Source organism: Odocoileus virginianus, chromosome 16 (genome assembly GCF_023699985.2).
Source record: "Odocoileus virginianus isolate 20LAN1187 ecotype Illinois chromosome 16, Ovbor_1.2, whole genome shotgun sequence".
Taxonomy (NCBI): domain Eukaryota; kingdom Metazoa; phylum Chordata; class Mammalia; order Artiodactyla; family Cervidae; genus Odocoileus; species Odocoileus virginianus.
This window is the reverse complement of record NC_069689.1, coordinates 44242211-44266851: the sequence shown is the minus strand read 5'-3', so window position 1 is coordinate 44266851 and position 24641 is coordinate 44242211. Positions and strand designations below refer to the sequence as shown.

The window sequence follows — 24641 nt, the reverse complement described above, 5'->3', positions numbered from 1 at the left end:
TAGGAACCTGTAATGTTAGATTTATGGCTGAAGTTAAATTGGAAACGGTCAAACAGGAGATGGCAAGAGTGAATGTAACACAGTATTTACCATCTTAACTATTCATAAGTTTTCAGTTCAGTGGCATTTCTAAGCAGTGATCACCACAGTCCATCTCCAGAACTCTTTCATCATCCGGTACTGACACTGTATCTGTTAAACACTAATACCTCATTCGTTCTTCTATTCTTTATCCCTTCCATCTCTGGCAACTACCATTTTATTTTCTGTCTCTGAATTTGACTACTCTGGGAATATCATATAAGTGGAATTACACAGTATTTGTCTGTCTGCAGCTGGCTTATTTCACTTAGCGTAATATTTTCAAGGTTCATCCTTGTTGTAGTATGTGATAGGATTTCTTTTTTTTAAGGCTGAAAAAGATTCCCGTGTGTGTGTATACAGACACCACATTAAGCTGCTTTGTTCATCTTCCAGTGGACATTTCAGTTGTTTTTAATCTCTTGACTATTGTGAATAGTGCTCCTGTGAACATTGGTGTACAGATATGTTATTCAAGTCCTTGCTTTCAATTCTTTTGTGTATATACTTTGAAGTAGGATTGCTGGATCAGTAGTGTTCCTATGTTAAATTTTTTAGTAAGAGCCATACAGTTTTTCATAGCAACTGTACCATTTCAGATTCCCCAAAACAATGCATAAGGGTTCCAGTTTTTCCACATCTACCTTAACACTGGTTTTCTGTTTTTTATTTTTTGCTTGTGTGATAAAATAGCTATTCAAATGGGTGTGAAGTGTTATCTCATGATATGCATTTTCCAAAAGGTTAGTGATGTTGAACATCTTTTCATGTGCTTATTGGCCATTTGTGTATCTTCTTTAAAGAACTGTCTACTCAGGTCCTTTGCCTGTTTTTAAAATGGGCTCTTTTTTTGGTGGAGTTTTAAGGATTCTCTACGTATTCTAGATATTAATCTCATATCAGATATGTAATATAAAATTATTTCCTCCCATTCTGTGGGTTGCTGTTTTATTCTGTTAATAGCATCCACTGACACTTTTTGACATTGGACCATGCATGCATGGATATATTTATGGGCTTTTTGTTCTATTCCTTTGGTCTGTATGTCCTTATGCCAGTACTATACTGTCTTAATTATTGTAGCTTTGTGGAAAATTTGATGTCAGTCGGTATGACTTCCAATTTTTTCCTTTTCAATACTGTTTTGGCTGTTTCTAGATATAACATATGAATTTTTGGAATGTTTTTCCTATTTCTACAAAAAAATCATTGGGGTTTTGATAGGGATTGCATTGAATTTGTAGATCACTTTGGGTGTTATTGGTATGTTAACAAAATTAAGTTTTTCAGTCTGTGAACATGGGATTTTTTTATTGTGCTTTTTAAAAATTTTCTCTCATCAGTCTTTTTTAGTTTTCAGTGTGCACTTCCTTGACTAAGTTTATTCCTGAATATTTTATTCTTTTTGATGCTATTGTGCATGGAATGATTTTTATTTCAAACTGTTTAGTGTTAATGTATAGAAATGCGGATTTTTGTGTCTTTATTTTGTATTCTACTTTTTTGGTGAATTTATTGAGCAAGGTGTTTTGTGTAATCTTTTGGGAACTCTGTATATATGATCATGTCATCTTCAAACAGATAATTAGGCTTTTTTCTTTACAGTTTGGATGCTTTTTATTTGTTTTTCTTGATGTTTTGCTCTGGCTGGAACTTCTACTACATTACTGAATAGAAGTGGCAAAAGTCATCATCCTTGTCCTCTTCCTGAACTTAGAGGAAAAGCTTTCAGCCCTACACCATCGAGTATGGTGTAAGCTGTTGGAACTTTCTCTTATATATTTTTATTATGTTGAGGTAGTTTCTTTCTGTCCCTAGTAGGATTTTTTTTTAAAATCATAAAATGGTAGTGTGTTTTGTCAAATCCTTTTTCTGCATCAATTGAGATGATTATGTGGTTTTTCTCCTTCATTTTTTTTAACATGGCATATCACATTGATTAATTTTAGTATGTTGAACTATTTTTGAATTCCAGCAACAGATCCCACTTCGTCTTGGTGTTCAATCCTTTTACTATGCTGCTGAATTTAGTTTGCTGGCATTTTGTTCAGGGTTTTTGCATCATTGTTCATACGGATATGGATTTGTACTTTCCTTGTAGTGTCTTTGGTTTATTGTGAAAGCAGACCTTAGGAAATGTTTCTTCCTCTTCAGTTTTCAGGAAGAGTCTGAGAAGGATTGTTGTTGGTTCTTCTTTAAATCTTTGGTAGAACCCACCAGTGAAGCCATCAGGTTGAGTGCTTTTCTTTGTTAGGAGATTTTTGGTTACTTATTTGGCCTTCTTACTAGTTGTAGGTCTATTCAGCTTTTCATTCTTTTTTCTATTTAGGTTTTATGTTTCTAGGAATTTGTCTGTTTTATCTAGTTTATTTCATTTGTTGGCATACTTCTGTTAGAGTAGTCTGCTACTGTCATGTGTATTTCAGGTGAGTAATATTGTCTCCACTTTCATTTCTGATGTTTTATTTGAGTCTTCTTTCAAAACCCATGTAGCTAAAGGTTTGTCCCTTTTTTTAAACCTCTTTTCAAAACCAATTTTTGGTTTTATTGATTTTTTTCTTTTTACTCCTCTTTTTCTATTCACTGTCTCTGTTCTGATGTTTACTATTTCTTTTCTTCTATTAGCCTTGAGTTTTCTTTTCAGAACAGTTAATTACTTTAGCTTTATAATAAGCCTGGTGAATCAGGGGTCCCTGACCTTCTTGGCACCACAGACTGGTTTTGTGGAAGACAAGTTTTTCCACAGACTAGGGGGTGGGAGTTGGTTTTGGGATTATTCAGTTTCATTGCATTTACTGTGCACTTTATTTCTTTTATTACTACATTATGATATGTAATGAAGTAATTATACAAATCACCATAATGCAGAAGCAGTGGGAGCCTTGAACTTGGTTTCTTGCAACTAGACAGTCCCTTCTTGGGGGTGATGGTATATTCAGTCTCCATAATCTTGTTTTGGTTGCTGTCATTGCAGAAAACCCCACTTCACAAAGAGAGGATGTTGGAAATGGAAGCAGGCTTTTCAGTACTTTTGTGGCAGTCTCAGGATATGCTGCCTTGACTTTAATTCAGAACATGGAGCTCTGAAGTTGTCTCAGACATACTTTAAAGACCGCCATCATTTGCAGCATCAAGCAGTTGATGCTCTTCTGGCAGAGACAAAGTCGATTCATCTGGCTTATTCACAAATGGGTCTTGGATCTGTTCCTTCCCATTCAGAGGTCTTTTGTGTTTGGGAAGTAATGAATGCTCTGACTCTTGAAAGCTAGCATAGGTAATCATGCACTAGCTGGGAGAAAGAAGACCCTGACTCAGTCTCTTTCAAAATCTCTGCTAATGTTTGAAATATGTCAAAAACCCCAGTGTTCACTCATTGACCCGTAATTCCAGTTTGACTTTGAACACAGCCATTTTTTCTGCTGACTTGAATAGTCTTGTTTCTCCCCTGAAGTGGCAGATTGAGTTAATTGAGCAGGTTTAATATGTCACACGAGTAAGCAAGTTTTGCAACCCATTCTATGTCACTGAAATGTATTGCTAGTGGTGACTGTTCTTCCAAAAGAAATCTCTAGAGCAGCTCTCATAACTCGAGAACTCAAGCCAGTAATCTACCTTTAGAAAGCTATCTGTGTATAAGAGAAAACATACGTGCTCTGTATTCATCTCCTCACACAGTTACGTGAACAGATGTGAGTTAAGGCCATGTACTTTAATGTGGTTGATAATTTTAATCACATCCTACAAAACACTGTTAAGTTCAGGTGGCATTTTTTTGCTAGCCAGCATTTCACTATGGATGATGCAGTGTATAGACTCACATTTGAAAGCAACCTCTTTGACCTGACTAGTGAAACTATAAAGCCATCCATTCATGGCAGCTGCTCCATCCATATAAATACCGACAAAAAATGACCAGTTCAATTTTCCTGATATGTAGCCATTCAAACACTTGCAGCTGTGGTGTTGGTTGGCAACAAAAGTGCACATAATATATCCTTATGCACATCCTCCTGAAAAATATATTGCATGAAAACAAGCATTATTGCCTTGCTGTCAACACTAGTAGACTTGTCAACCTCAGTTGAGTACCACGTGACTCATTAACCCTCCCTGACAACTCTGCCTCAGTATTCTTTGCTGTTTCATCAGTTTGTTTAGTTTTGGTGCTAGTCAAAAAAAGAACACTTTCACCTTTTGAACTGCAGCCTCTGCTGAAAGTTCACAATGAATGTCCTTATCAGCAGGTAGGATCAACTCTTCACCAATAGTAAGGGGCTTCTTAGCTTTAGCAATGAGATAAACCATTAAGAATGATGCTCTGAGTGCAAACACTTTTGAAGAAGTGGTGTCCTTCAGTAATTGTTCCTGTTCTTTTTGTTCACATTTTTTTCTTTTGAAAAATTCTAAAGACTTGTCTTAATGCAGGGTGCTTGGTCTCTATGAGGCAGAGCAATTTGGAATGTTTCATGGCATTGTTGTGTAGCCAGTTGCCACATAACTATGCAAAGCAGGCTTGGAGAATGTGAATCACCTGTTGAAATGAAACCATAATTTAAATAGGATTCTTGGTATTTCCTTTTAAATGCAGTTTTCTTTTTATTAACAGTCTTAGAATCTTCTGCTGTCTCATCACTGGATCTTTCCCCTTTGCAAAGAGGCTTTCCAGTGATTTTTTTTTTTACTCATTTTGGCTAGGATTAGCTTGTGGGCTTACCAAAACTATGAGACAAGTGTGCAGTTTAGGAAAGAGATGCAGATGGAAGGGGTAAATAAGATAATGGGCAGGCCATGTGCAGAGTAAAATAATACCGGATTCTGCCTTAAAGCCCACCCCCAGATGCAGCTGTACAGTGGAGATACATCTACTCACTTGCCACTGCATAGCCTGCCAGCAGGTGCAGCTTGATTGTCACTTGCCACTCACTGATTGGGTTTTGATACGAGTCTGCAAGCAGTTCATTTATTATGACTCTGCAGTCAAACCTCTCTGCTAATGATAATCTGTATTTTCAGCCCCTCCGCAGTGCCTCAGCTCCATCTCAGATCACCAGGCTTTAGATTCTCATAAGGAGTGCACAACTTAAATCCCTTGCACGCACAGTTCACAGTAGGGTTTGCTCTCCTATGAGAATCTAATGCTGCTTCTGATCTGACAGGAGGCAGAGCTCAGGTGGTAACGCGAGCCGTGAAGTTTGGCCGTAAATACAGATGAAGCTTCACTCGCTTCCTCTCCACTCACCTCCTGTTGTGCAGCCCAGTTCTTAACAGGCCACAGACTAGTAGCAGTCTGTGACGTGGGGTTTGGGGACCACTGTGGTAAATGATGATATGTGAGTCTTTAAGCTTTATCCTTCAAGGTAACCTTTACTATTCTTATAACTTTGTATTTCCAAGTGAATTTTAGATTAATATTGTCAGTTTCTGCATATGGTAAAAGAAAACCTGCTGGTATTTTGACTGGGATTGTATGGAGTCTTAATTTGGGGAGAATTGACATCTTTACAGAATTGGAACTTCTGAGAATCAGTAAACATTAATTTATCATTTAATGTATTTTAAATTTTTCTCAGGACCAAGATTTTTTGTTTGTTTTCTGTGTTGTGTTTTAGGTAAGTGAAATAATAGCATCTTTTATTTTTTTTTGCCACTGAGAACTCTTCAATATGGAAGAAAAAATTGACATTGAAGGAAAGAAAAGAAGAATTGTTTGAGCCAAGATTTTAAAAAGAAGGAAGGTAGAGTATATGAGACAGATTCTGGTGGGTTGATAGTTGTGATAGCAGGAATTTGAGGAACTTCTGTTCTGATTGTGCTTTTTTGTTGTTGTTGTTGTTCCTGTCACTAGAGTAGGTAGCAGAGTCATCACCTGAAAGAGAGTAACGGTTAAGGATGAGTGTTATAGGTGTGAGGAGATATAATATGGTATTAAATCATCAGCTAGGAAATTGGGAAATAGAAGAGTGTTAGGCAGTATGAAGGAATATTTAAGGTTTGAGGTTCATGACCTTCATGAATTTAGTCAGATTAATTAGTATGGTTGTTTATTTTTCAGCCATATTCAGCTATGTGGGAGCAAGCCGTCCTTGGCAGGGGTGGCTTTTTCCCCAGGAAATATGGGCATAGGAGGGATAGTTGGAGCCAAAGGAGTAAGAATATATGAAAATTAAACTGGGTAAGGAGGTATACCCACATAAAATGGGTGAGGGACAATGAAATGTGATAAGCTCAATAAATTGTAGGACCTAATGGGATCAAAAGATTGTTGGAATTAGGTTATTAGAGTGTGTGAGCTGGACATAACAGCAGGTAGTGGTTAGAGATATATATGCCAATTTAATTTCATGCTAATACATAATTTACAGTCACATTTTTATTGTTTGTATCAATTTGCATGTGATAACTGTATGTATAGGACAGTCCAGGTTTCTTTATGTAAGACTTTTGGGACCAGATAGGTTTTGGATTGCTTTCTTTTTCCCTCTGAAACTCTTTTCAGAAGTTTATCAATTAATACTAGTTTTTCAAATAACTAACTTTTGACTTTGTCATCTCTGTTGTATGTTTATTTTCTATTTTGTTACTTTTTGCTCTTACCTTTACTTTATCATTTATTCTGTTTTGGAGTTCAGTTTTTCTTTTCTTTTTTGTAACTCTTTAAGATGGTTACTTAGAATAGTGGTTTTTGACCTTTCTACTGAATATGTATTGTAAAGCTAAAAATTTTCTTCTTAAGAACAGTTTCAGCTGTGTCCTATACATTTTGATAGGAAGTATTTTAAAAACATTCCATTAAAATTTTTTTTTTTGCTGCAACCCCATGAATTGCAGCATGCCAGGCCTCCCTGTCCATCACCAACTCCCAGAGTTTACAAACTCATGTCCATTGAGTTGGTGATGCCATTCAGCCATCTCATCCTCTGTCGTCCCCTTCTCCTCCTGCCCCCAATCCCTCCCAGCATCAGGGTCTTTTCCAGTGAGTCAACTCTTCGCATGAGGTGGCCAAAGTATTGGAGTTTCAGCTTCAGCATTAGTCCATCCAATGAACACCCAGGACTGATCTCCTTTAGGATGGACTGGTTGGATCTCCTTGCAGTCCAAGGGACTCTCAAGAGTCTTCTCTTTTGAACACCACAGTTCAAAAGCATCAATTCTTCGGTGCTCAGCTTTCTTCACAGTTCAACTCTCACATTCATATATGACCACTGGAAAAACCATAGCCTTGACTAGACGGACCTTTGTTGGCAAAGTAATGTCTCTGCTTTTTAATATGCTATCTAGGTTGGTCATAACTTTCCTTCCAAGGAGTAAGCATCTTAAAAAAAAAAAGGAGTAAGCATCTTTTAATTTCATGGCTGCAATCACCATCTGCAGTGATTTTGGAGCCCAAAAGAATAAAGTCTGACACTGTTTCCACTGTTTCCCCATCTATTTGCCATGAAGTGATGGGACTGGATGCCATGATCTTAGTTCTCTGAATGTTGAGCTTTAAGCCAACTTTTCACTCTCTTTCACTTTCATCAAGAGGCGCTTTAGTTCTTCACTTTCTGCCATAAGGGTGGTGTTGTCATCTGCATATCTAGGGTTGTTGATATTTCTCCTGGCAATCTTGATTCTAGCTTGTGCTTCATCTAGCCCAGCGTTTTTCATGATGTACTCTGCACATAAGTTAAATAAGCAGGGTGACAATATACAGCCTTGACGTACTCCTTTTCCTATTTGGAACCAGTCTGTTGTTCCATATCCAGTTCTAACTCTTGCTTCCTGACCTGCATACAGGTTTCTCAAGAGGCAGGTCAGGTGCTCTGGTATTCCCATCTCTTTCAGAATTTTCCACAGTTTATTGTGACCCACACAGTCAAAGGCTTTGGCATAGTCAATAAAGCAGAAATAGATGTTTTTCTGGAACTCTTTTTTTTTCCCGATGATAACTCTTAGAGTTAATATTCTTTAATTTATTCTGGCTGCTTTTAACATCTGTTTGTGGCTGTCTTTGTCTCTGTGTTTCTGTCCATCCCTCCACCTTCCCCCTTTACTTTGATTTCCCTAAGTGTGGTTTTCTTTGTACTTGTTTTGCTTGGGAGTTTAGATCTTGAATCTGGCTTAATGTCATTGTTCAGTTTTGTTTTGTTGTTTTTAAGTTTTAAATTGTCAGGCCCTTAAGTATTTCTTCTCCCTCAAATGTGGTTATCTTCTTTCCGGGCTCTAGTTACGTGTATTTTGAACCTTTTCTTCATGTGTCATATTTTTTCATACTTTTCTATATTTCCCATTTTTGTGTCTTTCTGGGCCTCAGGGTAAGTATGTTCTTCTTTTCTGTCTTCTGGATCCTTCTTTATCCAGTTGTATTTAAGCTAATGTTAACATCCATCAGTTTCTTAATTTCTGTTTTTAAAATTGTATTTTTCTGTTTTCCATGTTTTTAGCATTGTTTAAAATTCTTAAAAACAAAAACAAAAACCTCCTCTTAACACATTAAATGAGCTTATTTTACCACATTATTGACTGGGGGATTTTTGCAGAAACTAACTCCTGTGGCTGGATATTTGTTATATATGAATATTGAAACATCTCCAGTCAGTATCATCCAGGTAACAAAAGATGTGTTAATATGTCTCTGGTCAATAGTGTATTAAAATAGTGTTTTCTGCTAGTTCTGGATCTACTATGGGTCTATTTATAGTGCCATTTTAAGTCTTAGTTTTCAATCAGATCTTGATTGGGCTGTTTTTCTGTAGACTTTTATATGAAAAATGATAATTGTAATTTGGGGTCTTTTTGCTGATAAGATTTACTTTTGCCAAAACCTTTTGGGAAGATTTTATTGGTATGCAGCTAGGCTAATGATACTAGGTGTAGTGTACATTACCTTAATATGGTCAGATTGAAATGATTTGAAGCTATACTTCTTTCCTTGTGTGGCCTGTTCTCTTTCTGGTTTACTTTTATAAGATAGGGTGTAGTCCTCTGGCTTCTCTCCAGGTTCCCAGTGTGTTCACTGAAGCTGTTCCTCCTAACTAGACCCTGAATTAAATTTTTGTGCCCCTATGCAAAGAACTGTTGAAAGCTCTGCTTAGCTTCTCAGACTCTCAGCTGATGTTTTAAGAATCAATGAGTCTTAAGTCTGGTCCCACCTGTTTCATCTAGGTCTCAGAAGAATTTCTGTGCAAATTCTGTCTTGAAAGTTCTTCAGTTTTAAATAGATTACTTTTTGCTCTGTTTTTCTAGTGATTCTCAGGGACATACTGGTTTGAAGCAACCTACTCCACTGTTGTCAAAAGCAAAATGCTCAGATATGTTTAGAATTTTACAGATCATACAAGATAATACAGTGCATATGCATTATAGAATTTAACGTATTAGTGGAGAAACGTGTGAATATTCGTCTTGCTTGCTACAGTGCAAGTTTTCATAATGGGAATTGGGTGCACTGTCATTTGTTAGGGAACATGATTTGGAATAAGCCAACTTCTATGGTTTATATTATAGTCTGTTAAGAAACAGACATTCTACAGCACAGCTACTTCTTTGATTGATTCCTACAAGTGACTAGCCATCCTTCAGTTCCTCTCATGTTTCTTGCTCTTTCTTGGCACAGAGTTTCTGCGCATACTATTCTCTTTCTGGCATAAACACCTACATACTCTAGTTTGAGTATGAAGCAGTTCTTAGTGAAGCCTGCTCTGACCGTGAATTTAGGTCAGATAAATGAGTTTTTATACGTACTCATTTGTATGATGGTTTGACTAATGTCTGTTTGCCCCTAACTAGACTCTGAATGGTGAGGTCAGAAATTTTGCCTTTTTTCCTTGACCATTTTATCATAGGTACCTTGTTCAGTATTTCAAAGTACCTGTTTTGCATAGGTTGTTAGTTATTAATAGATTATTGATTAATATTTGTATAAATGAAATAACAGAGTAAGGGAAGAAATGTAAGAAATGCTGAGATAATAATGAATAAAACTTGAAAGCTCACTGCTTTTGAGCAAAAGCCAGATTTAATCAAACACTGGATTTGCACGGTATAGTTATCAAGTTCTATGGAGTTACATGTACAGTGTTAAAAAATACTTCAGAAGATTCCCCTGAAAATTTATTACTGTTTTAAGATTTGTCCCCCATCCCTCTATAAATATTTATTATTTAAGTTTTAATAGCATTGTGGTTTTGATGAAACAGTCTTTCAGAGCACACGAAATTATATCATTGCCAGTCATTCTGCTATAGAGATAAATGGGGGGGAAAGTCGTTATTCTTGAAAGATTCACAGTCTGAGAGGTAAATGATTTTGGACTTACGTACAGGATAAGATGTTGTCGTTTATTCTACGAAGGGCTATTGGTCTTTTATTCATCCAGGATGATGACATTTGAACTGAATCTTGATTGATGAGGAAGAGTTAATTAAATGACTAAAGGAATAGTTTCATTTAGGTATGTATTATTATGAAAGAATATGATGTCTTTGTGAATTGACAAATAGTAATTTTGCTAGTGGCTAGGGCAGTGTGCAGGAAGAATTTGTAAAAGCAGATTGGAGCTACAAATGTAGATTATTAGTTCATCATTTGACGTGGGGGCCATCAAAAGCCATTAAGGATATTTGCTGTTATTATATGCATTAAGGAAAAACTTAAAGATTATTATTGTTATAATTACATTCTTCTAGCCAGAATTAGGGGCATGAAAAATTTCAGGATATATTTTTGTGGTAAAATTAACAAGGTTTCAACTTGTTTACTAATTTTATGTAGTGAAAACTTTCAACTAATAATATAGTCAAAGGCAGGTTTAAAATTTGTATAACATTTGCATGATGTGCTACAGAATGTAAATTTTCTAATTTGTGTTTTCTTTCAGATGTTATAGAAAATTTTGGCTGTAGCCCTCAAACTAGAAGCTGAAGAAATAGAAGCTGTGTACCATGCATTAGGGTATTAAAGAAAATTAATTTTTTATTTAAATATTTGGACTATAAGGAAGGAAAGGTGACTGAAAATGGGGCGGAAGAAAATACAAATCACACGCATAATGGATGAAAGGAACCGACAGGTAAATGAAAATTTTAACATATCTATTTTAATAGATGTAAATTTTTAAAAAAAGTATAGAATAGAAAGGTGTTTTAATTTAAAGTCTAAATATTTTTATTTCTGCACTACATTAAAAAATTTAGTTATCAAATTTCTGACTTTTCATCATACGCTTTAGAGTAATTTTTTATTATAGAAATTGTTTTGTTAATTATAGAAACATAGATAAGCAAAATAGGAAAGTAAAATCACTGCAATTCCACTGGTACCATCCATGGTGTAGGTTTCAGTTCAGTCGCTTAGTCATGTACGACTCTTTGCAGCCCCATGGACTGCAGCACACCAGGCTTCCCTGTCCATCACCAACTCCTGGAGCCTACTCAAACTCATGTCCATCGCATCGGTGATGCCATCCAAACATCTCATCCTCTGTTGTCCCCTTCTCCTCCTGCTTTCTGTCTTTCCCAGCATCAGGGTCTTTTCCAATGAGTCAGTTCTTCGTATTAGGTGGCCAAAGTATTGGAGTTTCAGCTTCAGCATCAGTCCTTCCAGTGAATATTCAGGACTGATTTCCTTTAGGGTTGATTGGGTAGATGTCCTTGCAGTCCAAGGGACTCTCGAGTCTTCTCCAACATCACAGTTAAAAAGCATCAATTCTTCGGCACTCAGCTTTCTTTACAGTCCAACTTTTGCATCCATATGTGACTACTGGAAAAATCATAGCTTTGACTAGACAGACCTTTGTTGGCAAAGTAATGTCTCTGCTTTTTAATATGCTCTCTAGGTTGGTCATAGCTTTCCTTCCAAGGAGCAAGTGTCTTAATTTCATGGCTGCAGTAACCATCTGCAGTGATTTTGGAGTCCCCCAAAATAAAAGTCTTTCTCTGTTTCCCCATCTATTTCCCAAGTGATGGAACTAGATGCATGATCTTAGTTTTCTGAATTTGAGTTTTAAGCCAACTTTTTCACCGTCCTCTTTCACTTTCATCAGGAGACTCTTTAGTTCGCCTTCTCTTTCTGCCATATGTCAGGTGTCATTTGCATATCTGAGGTTATTGATATTTCTCCTGGCAATCTTGATTCCAGCTTGTGCTTCTTCTAGCTCAGCATTTTGCATGATGTACTCTTCATGTAAGTTAAGTAAGCAGGGTGACAATATATAGCTTGACATACTCCTTTACTGATTTGGAACCAGTCTGTTGTTCCATGTCCAGTTCCAGCTGTTGCTTCTTGATCTGGGTATAGATTTCTCAGGAGGCAGATCAGGTGGTCTGGTATTCACATCTGTTTAAGAATTTTCCACAGTGTGTTGTGATCCACACAATCAAAGGCTTTGGCATAGTCAATAAAACAAAAGTAGATGTTTCTCTGGAACTCTCTTGCTTTTACGATGATTCAGTGGATGTTGGCAATTTGATCGCTGGTTCCTGTGCCTTTTCTAAATCCAGCTTGAACATCTGGAAGTTCACAGTTCACATACTGTTGAAGCCTGGCTTGGAGAATTTTGAGCATTACTTTGCTAGTGTGTGAGATGAGTGCAGTTATGCAGTAGTTTGAGCATTCTTTGGCATTGCCTTTCTTTGGGATTGGAATGAAAACTGACCTCTTCCAGTCCTGTGGCCACTGCTCAGTTTTCCAGATTTTCTGGCATATTGAATGCAGCACTTTTACTGCATTATCTTTCAGGACTTGAAATAGCTCAACTGGAATTCCATCACCTCCACTATCTTTTTCATAGTGATGCTTCCCAACATGCACTTGACTTTGCATTCCAGGATGTCTGGCTCTAGGTGAATGATCACACCATCTTGGTTATCTTTTTTGTATAGATTATGAAGATCTTTTTTGTATAGTTCTTCTGTGTGTTTTTGCCACCTCTTTTTAGTATCTTCTGCTTCTGTTAGGTCCGTACCATTTCTGTCCTTTTTTGTGCTCATCTTGGCATGAAATGTTCCCTTGATATCTCTGATTTTCTTGAAGAGATATCTAGTCTTTCCCATTCTATTGTTTTCCTCTATTTCTTTGCATTGATCGTTGAGGAAGGCTTAGCATAATATATTTATGTGTATTTATGTGTAGGCTTAGCATAATACATTTCGTCTTCTGTGCACTTGATTATGTTTGTTAGTTTTCCATATTATTTTAAATTATCTTCTCTCTTTTCATAATTAGATAATATGTGAGTTAACTTTGGTTATCAGGGAATGTGTTTTGATCAGTTAGATTTTCTGATTAAGCACCAGGTAATGAGAATTATTTTTGTAACTATTATTATCACAAATATTTTAAAGTCACTTATGTATATATCTCATGTTTAATAGATAAAATACTTTAAACTTAATTTTCACTGCAGTATCAGTAAACCCTTGCAAACTCAAGATAATTACAATGATACTGGTATATGAAGCCCAGAAGTTATGAGAGTTTAAAGCAGGGGTTGGCAAACTATGTTCTGTGTGCTGGCTGCCTGTTTTTTTAAATAAATAAGCATTATTACTTCACTGCCATGCATGGTTGTTTACATAGTGTCTTTGGCTGCTTTCACACTAAAATATTAAAGTTGAGTAGTTTCCCCAGAGATTTGTATAGCCCATCGACCTAAAATCTTGTTTTAGATTCAACCAAATCTTCTTTCCTTATTTTAAAGGAAAGAAGGAAAAAATAATATCATAAACTATTGTAAATGAACTACTATTCAGAGCATAAGCAGGAGGGAGAGATATTATCTACAGAAAGGCTGAACTTCAGAAGTTTCAAGAATAGCTGTTTTTTTTTAATCTTAGCAGTAACAGAACAGTATTGAAGATGTGTTCTGGAAAGTCTGAGTAGTAGTTCATCCAGCAGTACAGATATAGTTGGGGACAAAACTCAGCTGAGCAACTGGTAGAGAAGTTAGTGGAAGTGATTAGGGTTGCTGAGAGACTGAATTGAAGAGGGGCCTTGTTTCAGCTCATGAAGATTCCTTAGCTGTAGTGTTAAGGCTCACACAGTATAACTCATTATGAAGGTTGCTAACGAGAGAAGACTGATAGACTAATCATTCGATCATTTCAAAGGAATGATTCTAACAAGATGGTAAGTAAATTTCCTTTCACAAGTCAGGATTTTGACATGTAGAGGGGGCATGGGGACCTGTTTCCTGAGCATGTGCAGTGTAAATGTAAAATAGGGTTTATTAGGGACTAAAATACAATCAGAGAATTAGCAAAGAACCTAAGATCCTTTCCATGGACAGAGGGCCTGGTGGGCCGCAGTCCATAGGGTCGCAAAGAGTTGGACATGACTGAGTAACTAATAGTTAAGATCCCTTTCACTCTCAATATACATCCCATAGAGGGTCATGTTTAAATTGAACAGAGATAGACTGGAGGAGAAGGCAATGGCACCCTACTCCAGTACTCTTGTCTGGAAAATCCCATGGACGGAGGAGCCCGGTAGGCTGCAGTCCATGGGGGTCTTGAAGAGTCGGACACAACTGAGCGACTTCAGTTTCACTTTTCACTTTCATGCATTGGAGAAGGAAATGGCAACCTGCTCCAGTGTTCTTGCCTGGTGGGCTGCCATCTATGGGGTCGCACGGAGTCGGACACGACTGCATCAACTTAGCAGCAGCAGCAGCATAGACTGGTACTTCCTTGATAGCTCAGTTGGTAAAGAATCCACCTGCAATGCAGGAGACCCTGGTTTGATTCCTGAGTCAGGAAAAACCCCTGGAGAAGGGAAAGGCTACCCACTCCAGTATTCTGGCCTAGAGAATTCCATGGACTGTGTAGTCCATGGAGTTGCAAAGAGTTGGACATGACCGAGCGACTTTCACTTTCAGACTAGAACTACCAGTGGAAAAAGGACTCCACATGTTTAGAGGGAAAGGAGAACTAGGAATAGGTAAGTGACTGTGTAATGGAACCTTTTAAGTTAAAGAAATGACCTGTTTTTAAAAAATAGAAAGTGCTGCTATATATCAGCCACTAGAATTAGCCTGTTTCTATGTTGAATATGCCTGCTAAGTTGCCAAATGAAACAAGGATATCTGTTTATTTTTAATGTTAGATTAAGTGTAGACAATTTGTCACAAATTAAAAGGGTATCTTATGCCCATCAGCAGACAATGGATAAGGAAGCTGTGGTACATATACACCATGGAATATTACTCAGCCATTAAAAAGAATCATTTGAATCAGTTCTAATGAGATGGATGAAACTGGAGCCCATTATACAGAGTGAAGTAAGCCAGAAAGATAAAGAACATTAGAGCATACTAACACATATATATGGAATTTAGAAAGATGGTAATGATAACCCTATATGCAAAACAGAAAAAGAGACACAGATGTACAGAACAGACTTTTGGACTCTGTGGGAGAAGGCGAGGGTGGGATGTTTCGAGAGAACAGCATCGAAACATGTATATTGTCTATAGTGAAACAGATCACCAGCCCAGGTTGGATGCATGAGACAAGTGCTCGGGCCTGGTGCACTGGGAAGACCCAGAGGAATCGGGTGGAGAGGGAGGTGGGAGGGGGGATCGGGATGGGGAATACATGTAACTCCATGGCTGATTCATGTCAATGTATGACAAAACCCACTACGATATTGTAAAGTAATTAGCCTCCAACTAATAAAAATAAATGAAAAAAAAATAAAAGGGTATCTTAATTTTATAGATTTTGGAATTTGTGTATTCTGAGTTAAATGTTTCATTGTTCTTTCATTAAAAGGGGAAAAATTGTTTCCATGCAGAAGAGATGTGTCCAGCTTTGAATACCTCCTTTACCTGAAAGACTGTTAGGCCCTAGGAACTCATTAAAAACTTACAACCTACATATGAGATTAAGTGTATTGCAAATAGAAATAGGTAATGGGAGTGTTTATGGAAGGAGCCATCAACCTCTGATGGTGGGGTAGTTCATGGAGCAGTTACTGAAGATTGTTGTTCAGTCGCTCAGTTGTGTCTCATTCTTTGTGACCCCATGGACTGCAGCACGCCAGGCTTCTATGTCCTTCGCTATCTCCCGGAGTTTGTTCAAACTCATGTCCATTGAGTTGATGATGTCATCCAATCATCTCATCCTCTGTCATCCCCTTCTCTTCTTGCCTTCAGTCTTTCCCAGCACCAGGTTCTTTTCCGGTAAGTTCGCTCTTAGTTTTAGGTGGCCAGAGTATTGGATATTCAGCATCAGTCCTTTCAGTGAGTGTTCACAGTTGATTTCCTGTAGGATTGACTTATTTGATCTCCTTGCAGTCCAAGGGACACTCAGGAACCTTCTCCAGCACCGCAGTTTGAAGGCATCGATTCTTTGGCACTAAGCCATTTTTATTGCCCAGCTCTCACATCCTTACCTCCGCTAGCTTTGTTCATAGTGATGCTTCCTAAGGCCCACTTCACTTCGCATTCCAGGATGTCTGACTCTAGGTGAGTGATCACACCATCGTGGTTATCTTGGTTGTAAAGATCTTTTTTGTATAGTTTTTCTCTGTATTCTTGCCACCTGTTCGTAATATCTTCTGCTTCTGTTAGGTCCATACTGCTTCTGTCCTTTATTGTGCCCATCTTTGCATGAAATGTTCCTTGGTATCTCTAATTTTCTTGAAGGGATCTCTAGTCTTTCCTATTCTATTGTTTTCCTCTGTTTCTTTGCATTGATCACTGAGGAAGGCTTTCTTATCTCTCCTTGCTATTCTTTGGAACTCTGCGTTCAAATGGGTATGTCTTTTCTTTTCTCCTTTGCCTTTTGCTTCTCTTCTTTTCACAGCTATTTGTAAGGCCTCCTCAGACAACCATTTTGCCTTTTTGCAGTTTTTTCTTGAGGATGGTCTTGATCACTGCCTCCTGTACAAAGTACCGAACCTCCGCCCATAGTTCTTCAGGCACTCTGTCTATCAGATCTGATCCCTCGAATCTCTTTGTCACTTCCACTGTATAATCATAAGGGGTTTGATTTAGGTCATACCTGAATGGTCTAGTAGTTTTCCCTACTTTCTTTGATTTAAATCTGAATTTGGCAATAAGGAGTTCATGGTCTGAGCCACAGTCAACACCCCGTCTTGTTTTTGCTAACTATATAGAGCTTCTTGATCTTTGGCTGCAAGGAATATTAATCAGTCTGATTTTGGTTTTGACCATCTGATGATGTCCATGTGTAGAGTCTTCTCTTGTGTTCTTGGAAGACGGTGTTTGCTATGACCAGTGTGTTCTCTTGGGAAAACTCTGTTAGCCTTTACTGTGCTTCATTTTGTACTCCCAAGGCCACATTTGCCTGTTACTCCAGGTATCTCTTGCTTTTGCATTCCAGTCCCGTATAATGAAAAGGACATCTTTTTTGGGTGTTAGTTCTAGAAAATCTTGTAGATCTTCATAGAACCATTCAACTTCAACTTTTTCACATTGAAGAAGTTAACTGGTCGGGACATAGACTTGGATTGCTATTATCAGAGATCATTCTGTTGTTTTTTGAGATTGCACCCAAGTACTGCATTTCAGATTCTTTTGTTGACTATTAAGGCTACTTTATTTCTTCTAAGGGATTCTTGCCCACAGCAGTAGATACAATGGTCATCTGAGTTAAATTTACCCATTCTGGTCCATTTTAGTTCACTGATTCCTAAAATGTCGATGGTCACTCTTAATATCTCCTGTTTGACCATTTCCAATTTACCTTGATTTGTGGATCTAACATTCCTGGTTCCTATGTGATATTGTTCTTAACAGCATCAGACTTTACCTCCATCACCAGTCACATCCACAGCTGGGTGGTGTTTTCGCTTTGGCTTAGTCTCTTCATTCTTTCTGGAGTTATTTCTCCCGTCTTCTCCAGTAGCATATTGGACACCTACTGACCTGGGAGTTCATTTTTCAGTATATCTTTTTGCCCCTTGATTCTGTTCTACATACAATAGTCATATCCTTATGTGACTACTGGAAAAACCATTACTTTGACTATATGGACCTTTGTAAGCAAAGTAATATCTCTGCTTTTTAATAGTGTCTGGGTTTGTTACTGCTTTTCTTCCAAGGATCAAACAGTAATAGCAAATAGAGTTTTGAATCACTAGAGTTTTTGAGCTCATAAGATAAATATCATACTTCATATCATTGGAACAACATCCATTCTTTTGTGCAGCATTATCTTTGTGAAATTCTTCACTGTTATTGTTGCATGGAGATACATTTAGTAAATTTTCATTGATGTATAATATTCCATTGTGTGGATAGAACACAGTCTATGTTTGTGTGTGTGTGTGTGTGTGTGTGTGTATATACACATATATATACCTTTTTCTCTTGTAAATAGACTTTTGGGTTTTATATCTGCTGTTCATTTGGAACTTGGTTTTTGTGTGGTTTGAGGTGTAGGGGGTCAAAATTTGCCACTCTTCAGCTGGATACTCTGTTGGTCCTTGTGCCTTTTATTGCAGAAATCATCCCAGGAAGGCACAAAGAAACACAAGCTATTCATAAAAAAGTTCTTTTTTTTTTTTTTTTTTCAAGGTTAATAAAGGCTTTAATTTCACACACAAAAAAACTCTATGCATAATTTAAAAGGTAAACAAAAAACAAGAAAAAACCGTAAAGGGTACAGAGGAACAGTTCTGCTAAAACACAGATAAAGTGCCGCTCCATACAAAATAACAAAGAATCAGAATCAAAAGTCACTCTGAACATAAAGAAAATCACCTCACATACAGTGTGGCCAAAGCTGCCAGCAAACCTGGTAGTGGCTCAACTGGGGAAAGATGAAGAAGCTTACTTCTGTTCGCTCCGCAGCATAAATAAACAACACTGAGATAGGCCAGAGAAGTTGGAGATGGAAGGGAGAGAGAGTGGGGGTAAACCTAAAGACGAGAGGTGTGTACAGCCACTGTGTCTCACTCTTCCACCCCTCTGTTCTTGAGACAGACCATAAAAAAGTTCAACAACAGGCATAATAATCTGTGGTGCTAGAGGTTGGGTTTCTGTCCTTACTTGAGACAAGGTGATAATGATTGGGAGACAGGACAAAGAGGGTTTCTGGATTATGCTAAATATAATGCTGTATTCTTTTTTTTTTTCCCCAAAAAAATTCAGTGAGCCACACACACTTAGGATTTGTGGGTTTTCATTTATGTTATACTTTAATACGAAGTTTACTTTTTTAAAAGAAGTATTAGAAGGACAAACACAGTTTCACCAGGAGCTTCTAGCTGGAAGTGAAGTCTTTCATCCCTCTAGAGTTTTGGCATCTTCAGTCATTCTTGCTTCAGCAGCTTTCTGATGTCTTAGAACAGGTATTTGGTGTATTTCACTGTTTTTTATAGTTGATATGAGTGGGTTCTTTGGTCTTCCATCAGTCACTCCATTTAGAGGCAGACATCCTCTTATACTTTTAAGAAAAAATGAGTTGAAAAATTATTTTAAGGCAGAATACAGAGAACAATACCTCAAACACTGTTACTTTTCCAGAAGTAATGTAGGTCGATTCTGACATATTTGCTGCAGATAACCTTCTCTTGTAAAAGAAGACAATTAGAAATGTACTTCCTTTGTAATTTTTGCAAGTCTCACTCTTCTTTTCTTTCCCAAAGGAACCCTGCATAATGGATTTAATTTCTATTTTCTTTGTTATTTAAGCATACTATTATTATTTCAGCACAATTTTAAAATCTTACATAATAGCATTCTCATCTGCACTTGCTATTTTACTCAGTGTAGTGTTTCAGACATTTGTCTATGTAACTCATTCATGTAGTACAAGTAATTTGTAGGAAAGAATGTGCCTCAATTCATTTATTAGTACTTCTATCAGAGAACGTTTAGGTTTCCAGTTTTTTAGAAATTTTGCTGCATGTTATATTAGAAATGATGCCCAGGCTACATCTGTGGACATGGCTCTGTGATTCTGGAGGAGTTGCTGGGTTGAGTATATCCATCATAACTTTACTGTGAGGTTTCAAGTTGCTCTGCCGAGTGGTTGTACCAGATACACTATAGTAATCTATGAACATTTCTTCTGTACACTTTACCTTTCTTCCTTTATTTATCACTTTATGTTTTTTCATTTTATTTTGCATATTTTTTGGCTTAACAAAGGTAAAATGTTACCTGTTTGTGGTTTTGCTGTTTTTTCTGAGTTGTGGATTTTTTTCTTAGAAGTTCTTCATATATTCCAGATATTAATTCTGTGTGTACTTAATCTGTTTCAGATAGTATATTTCAGTCTTTACCAAAACACTTTATAAGCACTTTTATGACTGGATGTATTACAGTGTTTCTTAGTAGTTTATTTTGCCTTTACCAATAGATTATGAACACTTTAAAATGATTTAAGGCTTGCTTCATTTTCTAAATCATAATCAGTTTGTAAATGTTGCAATTGAACTTTAGGTAAATGTGTATTGTCTTAATTGTTGCATACAGGATTCTACATGTCTGTTAGTTCAGTCTTATTTTGTGTTCATATTATCTGTATTCTTTGTATTTTATTTATGTATTTGGTTTTGGCTCAGTGAGACCTGTCAGTAATTACACTTACCACAATAAATGGATTTGTCATTTTCTGTATATATTGTACTAGCTTAATACATATTGTTTTAGATATTTGGGGACTATTTCATTAGGCTCATACGTATTTAGAATTGTTATGTGTTCTTGGTGAATTTTTTAATTACGTACTGACTTTTTCTGTCCTTAGTAAGGCATGCTGTTTTAAACTACTTAAATCTACTGTCTCACATTACTATAGCTACTACATCTCTCTTTTGGCTAATATTTTCTTGACAGGTCTAGTTCTCTACATTTACATTCAACCTATATCTTTATACTTTAGGTGTATTTTTGTAAACTGTATATGGCTGGATTTTTAAAAATCTATTCTGATAATATATCTTGACTCCCCAGTTTTCTTGGACCTTACTCTTTATCATCCTTTGTATGTATATTTTGACTATTTTATATCGTATTAGTTGATTATTTCGATTTACTATGAGAATCTGATAGAGGTCCTACAGGTAAAACTCACATAAGTGTAGGTGTGGCCTCCAAAACTGGGTCACTAAAGTTGTTAGTCTTTATACTTGTCCAAAATGAACCTCCAGCAATTCATTAATTACAGTTCAGATTTTCCTACCCTTCTACTGATTCCTATGGCAGTTTCTGTTTATGGTTCATAGTATCTGTCTGTCTGTCTCCATTTTGGCGGTGGGGCAGAAGTTGCCCTGGGACTTCAGCTCTCTGAGGAATCTAAGAAGAGTTGTTAATTTTCATTTTGTTCTGCTTAATTACTCAAGTGGCAACTTCCACTGGAGTTGGAAGTGCTAGAACAGACACTTGAAGTCTCTCTTGGACTTTAAATTCAACAATGAAGTAAAGATATGTCTAAATGTATATGGTGTAAAAATTTTGCAGGTACTTGATATTTAAAATATAAAAGATCTTTTGGAGATAGTATAATCTAACCTTCTTGAATTCAAAGAATTATATTAGTCTAGATTTGACACAAAATCAGGAGAACTGGTTAGGTTAAAATAAAATCTACCTCAGTTTATAGTGACACTGAATTTTGTAGGCTAGCCTTTAGTCCTATTCTTTTTCTTTATAGTGACTATAATACTGGAATAAAAATTTAAAAATAAAATTTATGTTTATTTTGACTAATACTGAAATGGCTTTATTAATACTGATTTCTTACATTTAAATTTTATAACATTTAAAATGAAATGCTTAATATGTCTCAAGTAGAAAAATGTATAAACCTGTTGCAAAATAAAAATTCAGGTTTATAGGTGGAATTCTTGGTGATCAGAATAATGGTGGCTGAATAAATCCTGACTCTTTTAACATAATTTCTCCAAAAATAAATGTAGAAAAACAGGAATATAAAACCTACAACGTTGGCACAACTAGAAGGCAAAGAATGTCTAAATTCACATTACCTTCAGGTAGAAACTTATTTCCAAGTCACCGTGTGCTATTTCTTGGACATCTGTTGCAAGTCTTTGTGGTGAACCAAGCATACATACATCAGGAAAAAGTATGTGGGAAAAGAGAAGAGGAGACCTTGTAGCTATCTTAAGACTGATTTGAAATCACTACAAAAAGAGGAATTCTATACTAAGTCCAAAAATTCTGGAAAATACTCCTTGTAGATCAGAAGAGACCACAGGTAAAGAAAGGACTAAAAATATATGCTGAAGCAAGTCTGTAGTCTTGAAAAGGCAGCTGTTTGAGGGAAAAGAGGGCAAAAAGGAAGGCAGAGGTACTTTTTCAAAAATGTTAGGTAAATGGAAATTAAGATACACACACACATCCTTCAAGACAAAAGAATATGCAAAGATATTTTAATTAAAGGACACAAAACACTTTTCCCCACTGCCAGTACTCCCCCCAAAAGGCTTTCATTAAAGGGACCATACTTAACTGCTTTAAAAGGAGAGGTGCTCTTGAACTAAGAATATTTTCAGTCACTACCCACTAACTGCTGCTGATTCTTTCTGTAGAAATTCAATGATGCAGGCATCTTCTATATCAGTTCAGTTCAGTCGCTCAGTCATGTCCAACTCTTTGTGACCCCATGGAAGCAGCACACCAGGCTTCCCTGTCCATCACCAACTCCTGGAGCCTTCTCAATTCATGTCCATCCAGTCAGTGATGCCATCCAACCATCTTATCCTCTGTTGTCCCCTTCTCCTCCCACCATCAATCTTTCCCAGCATCAGGATCTTTCCCAGTGAGTCAGTTCTTCGCATCAGGTGGCCAAAGTATTGGAGTTTCAGCATCAGTCCTTCCAATGAATATTTAGGACTGATTTCCTTTAGGATGGACTGGTTGGATCTCCTTGCAGTCCAAGGGACTCTCAAGAGTCTTCTCCAACACCACAGTTCAAAAGCATCCATTCTTCGGTGCTCAGCTTTCTTTATAGTCTAACTATCACATCCATACATGACCACTGGAAAAACCATAGCCTTGACTAGATGGACCTTTGTTGGCAAAGTAATGTCTCTGCTTTTTAACATGCTGTCTAGGTTGGTCATAGCTTTTCTTCCAAAGAGCAAGCATCTTTTAATTTCATGGCTGCAGTCATCATCTGCAGCGATTTTGGAGCCTCCCAAAATAATGTTTCTCACTGTTTCCAGTGTTTCCCCATCTATTTGCCATGAAGTGATGGGACCAGATGCCTTGATCTTAGTTTTCTGAATGTTGAGCTTTAAACCAACTTTTTCACTCTCCTCTTTCACTTTCATCTCCTATGTAAACTATTATAAGAAAACAAAATAATATTTATAGCTATTCATGTGACAAGATTGTTCCCCAAACAATGAAGCTAGTGGGGGAAAAAACTGCTAATGGCTATCCACGCTGAAATAAATTTCCTTAAATAAGTATTTAGGAGTGTTAGAGACAAAAATCAAGACTCAGAATTTTGAATACTAAGAATGGAAATGGATTTTTTTTTTTAGAAAGAATGGTTGAAGCAAAGTGATTAAGCTGATTGTTGATTGAAAGAAAAAAATATAATATTAAAACAAAGACTAAATTACAAAGTGGCCAAGGAATATATACTCAAATGAAACTTTAATATTAATTGAAGGAAGGCAGGAACAGCTAAATGAATGAAAATAACTAATTTCAAGGGGTTTGCAAGAAAATGTTTAAAAGGGAGATAAAGAAGATCCAACTTATGAATAATTTCAGTCCTTAAAGAAAAAAAAATGAAACCATAGAACTGATATATAATTAAAGTTTTCATAAATAAGATGCCAAGGATTAGGTGGACCTGCGGAGATCAGCTTTGATACATATCCTACTGAAACTATTATAATAGGGTGTGTTTTTGGTAGTTGAATAAACTTTATTTTTCATTCTGCTACTGACTTTTTCTTTGTAAAACTGGATCTGATTACAAATATTGATTAGTTTTCTTTTTTTTTAGTTTCAGGAATTTATTTTTTCGTAGGGATTTTTCACATGGGCAATCATGTCATCTATGAATAAACAATTTTATTTTCTTCTAATTTGTTTACATTTCCTTTCTATCCTCCTTTCTTTTTTTCTCTTATTTTTTTATTGGAGTGTAATTGCTTTCAAATGTGTCAGTTTCCTTTGTATAACAAAGTGAATTAGCTGTATGTTTACAGAGATCCTCTCCCTCTTGAAACTCCCTCCCAACCCTTTCCCTTCCCACCCCTCTGGGTCATCACAGAACACCAAGCTGAGCTTCCTGTTCTGTAAAGCCACTTCCAGCTGCTTTACAACTGTTTTACAGATGGTAATGTATATATGTCAGTGCTACTCTCCCAGTTCATCCCACCCTTCCCTACATACCCATTATCTTCTCTACATCTCTATAGATTTTAAGATAAAGAAAAAGACCATCAGAGCTTCTGGTGTAAAACTGCAGCAAATTTGTAAGTACAGAGAATTAGACTGGCATCAAATTTTGCAAAATCAAGATACAAAGCAAGACAACAGAGTAGCATTTTCAGTAAATGCAGGGGGAAATATTTGAAGGTAGGATTTCATTTGTAGCTAAGCTGTATTCAAATACAAAGATGTT

The 24641-nt window shown here is 36.7% G+C and overlaps 1 protein-coding gene across 15 annotated transcripts in view; it reads left to right on the top strand.

Moving 5' to 3' along the window:
* The window catches only part of MEF2A (myocyte enhancer factor 2A), a 190530-nt gene that overhangs the window by 83595 nt on the left and 82294 nt on the right, over positions 1-24641 (top strand). For 9 of the 15 annotated variants that reach the window (XM_070478148.1, XM_070478161.1, XM_070478156.1 and 6 more), the window contains one exon: positions 10940-11131. The exons of 2 other annotated variants lie outside the window; for them this stretch is intronic. In XM_070478148.1, coding sequence (XP_070334249.1) covers positions 11078-11131 — 54 coding nt within the window. In that variant the 5' untranslated portion in view covers positions 10940-11077. Of the gene's footprint in view, positions 1-5690; positions 5817-10490; positions 10514-10939; positions 11132-14935; positions 14998-24641 lie in introns of those variants that run through there. 4 more of the 15 variants (XM_070478158.1, XM_070478151.1, XM_070478150.1 and 1 more) reach the window with 4 other exon arrangements.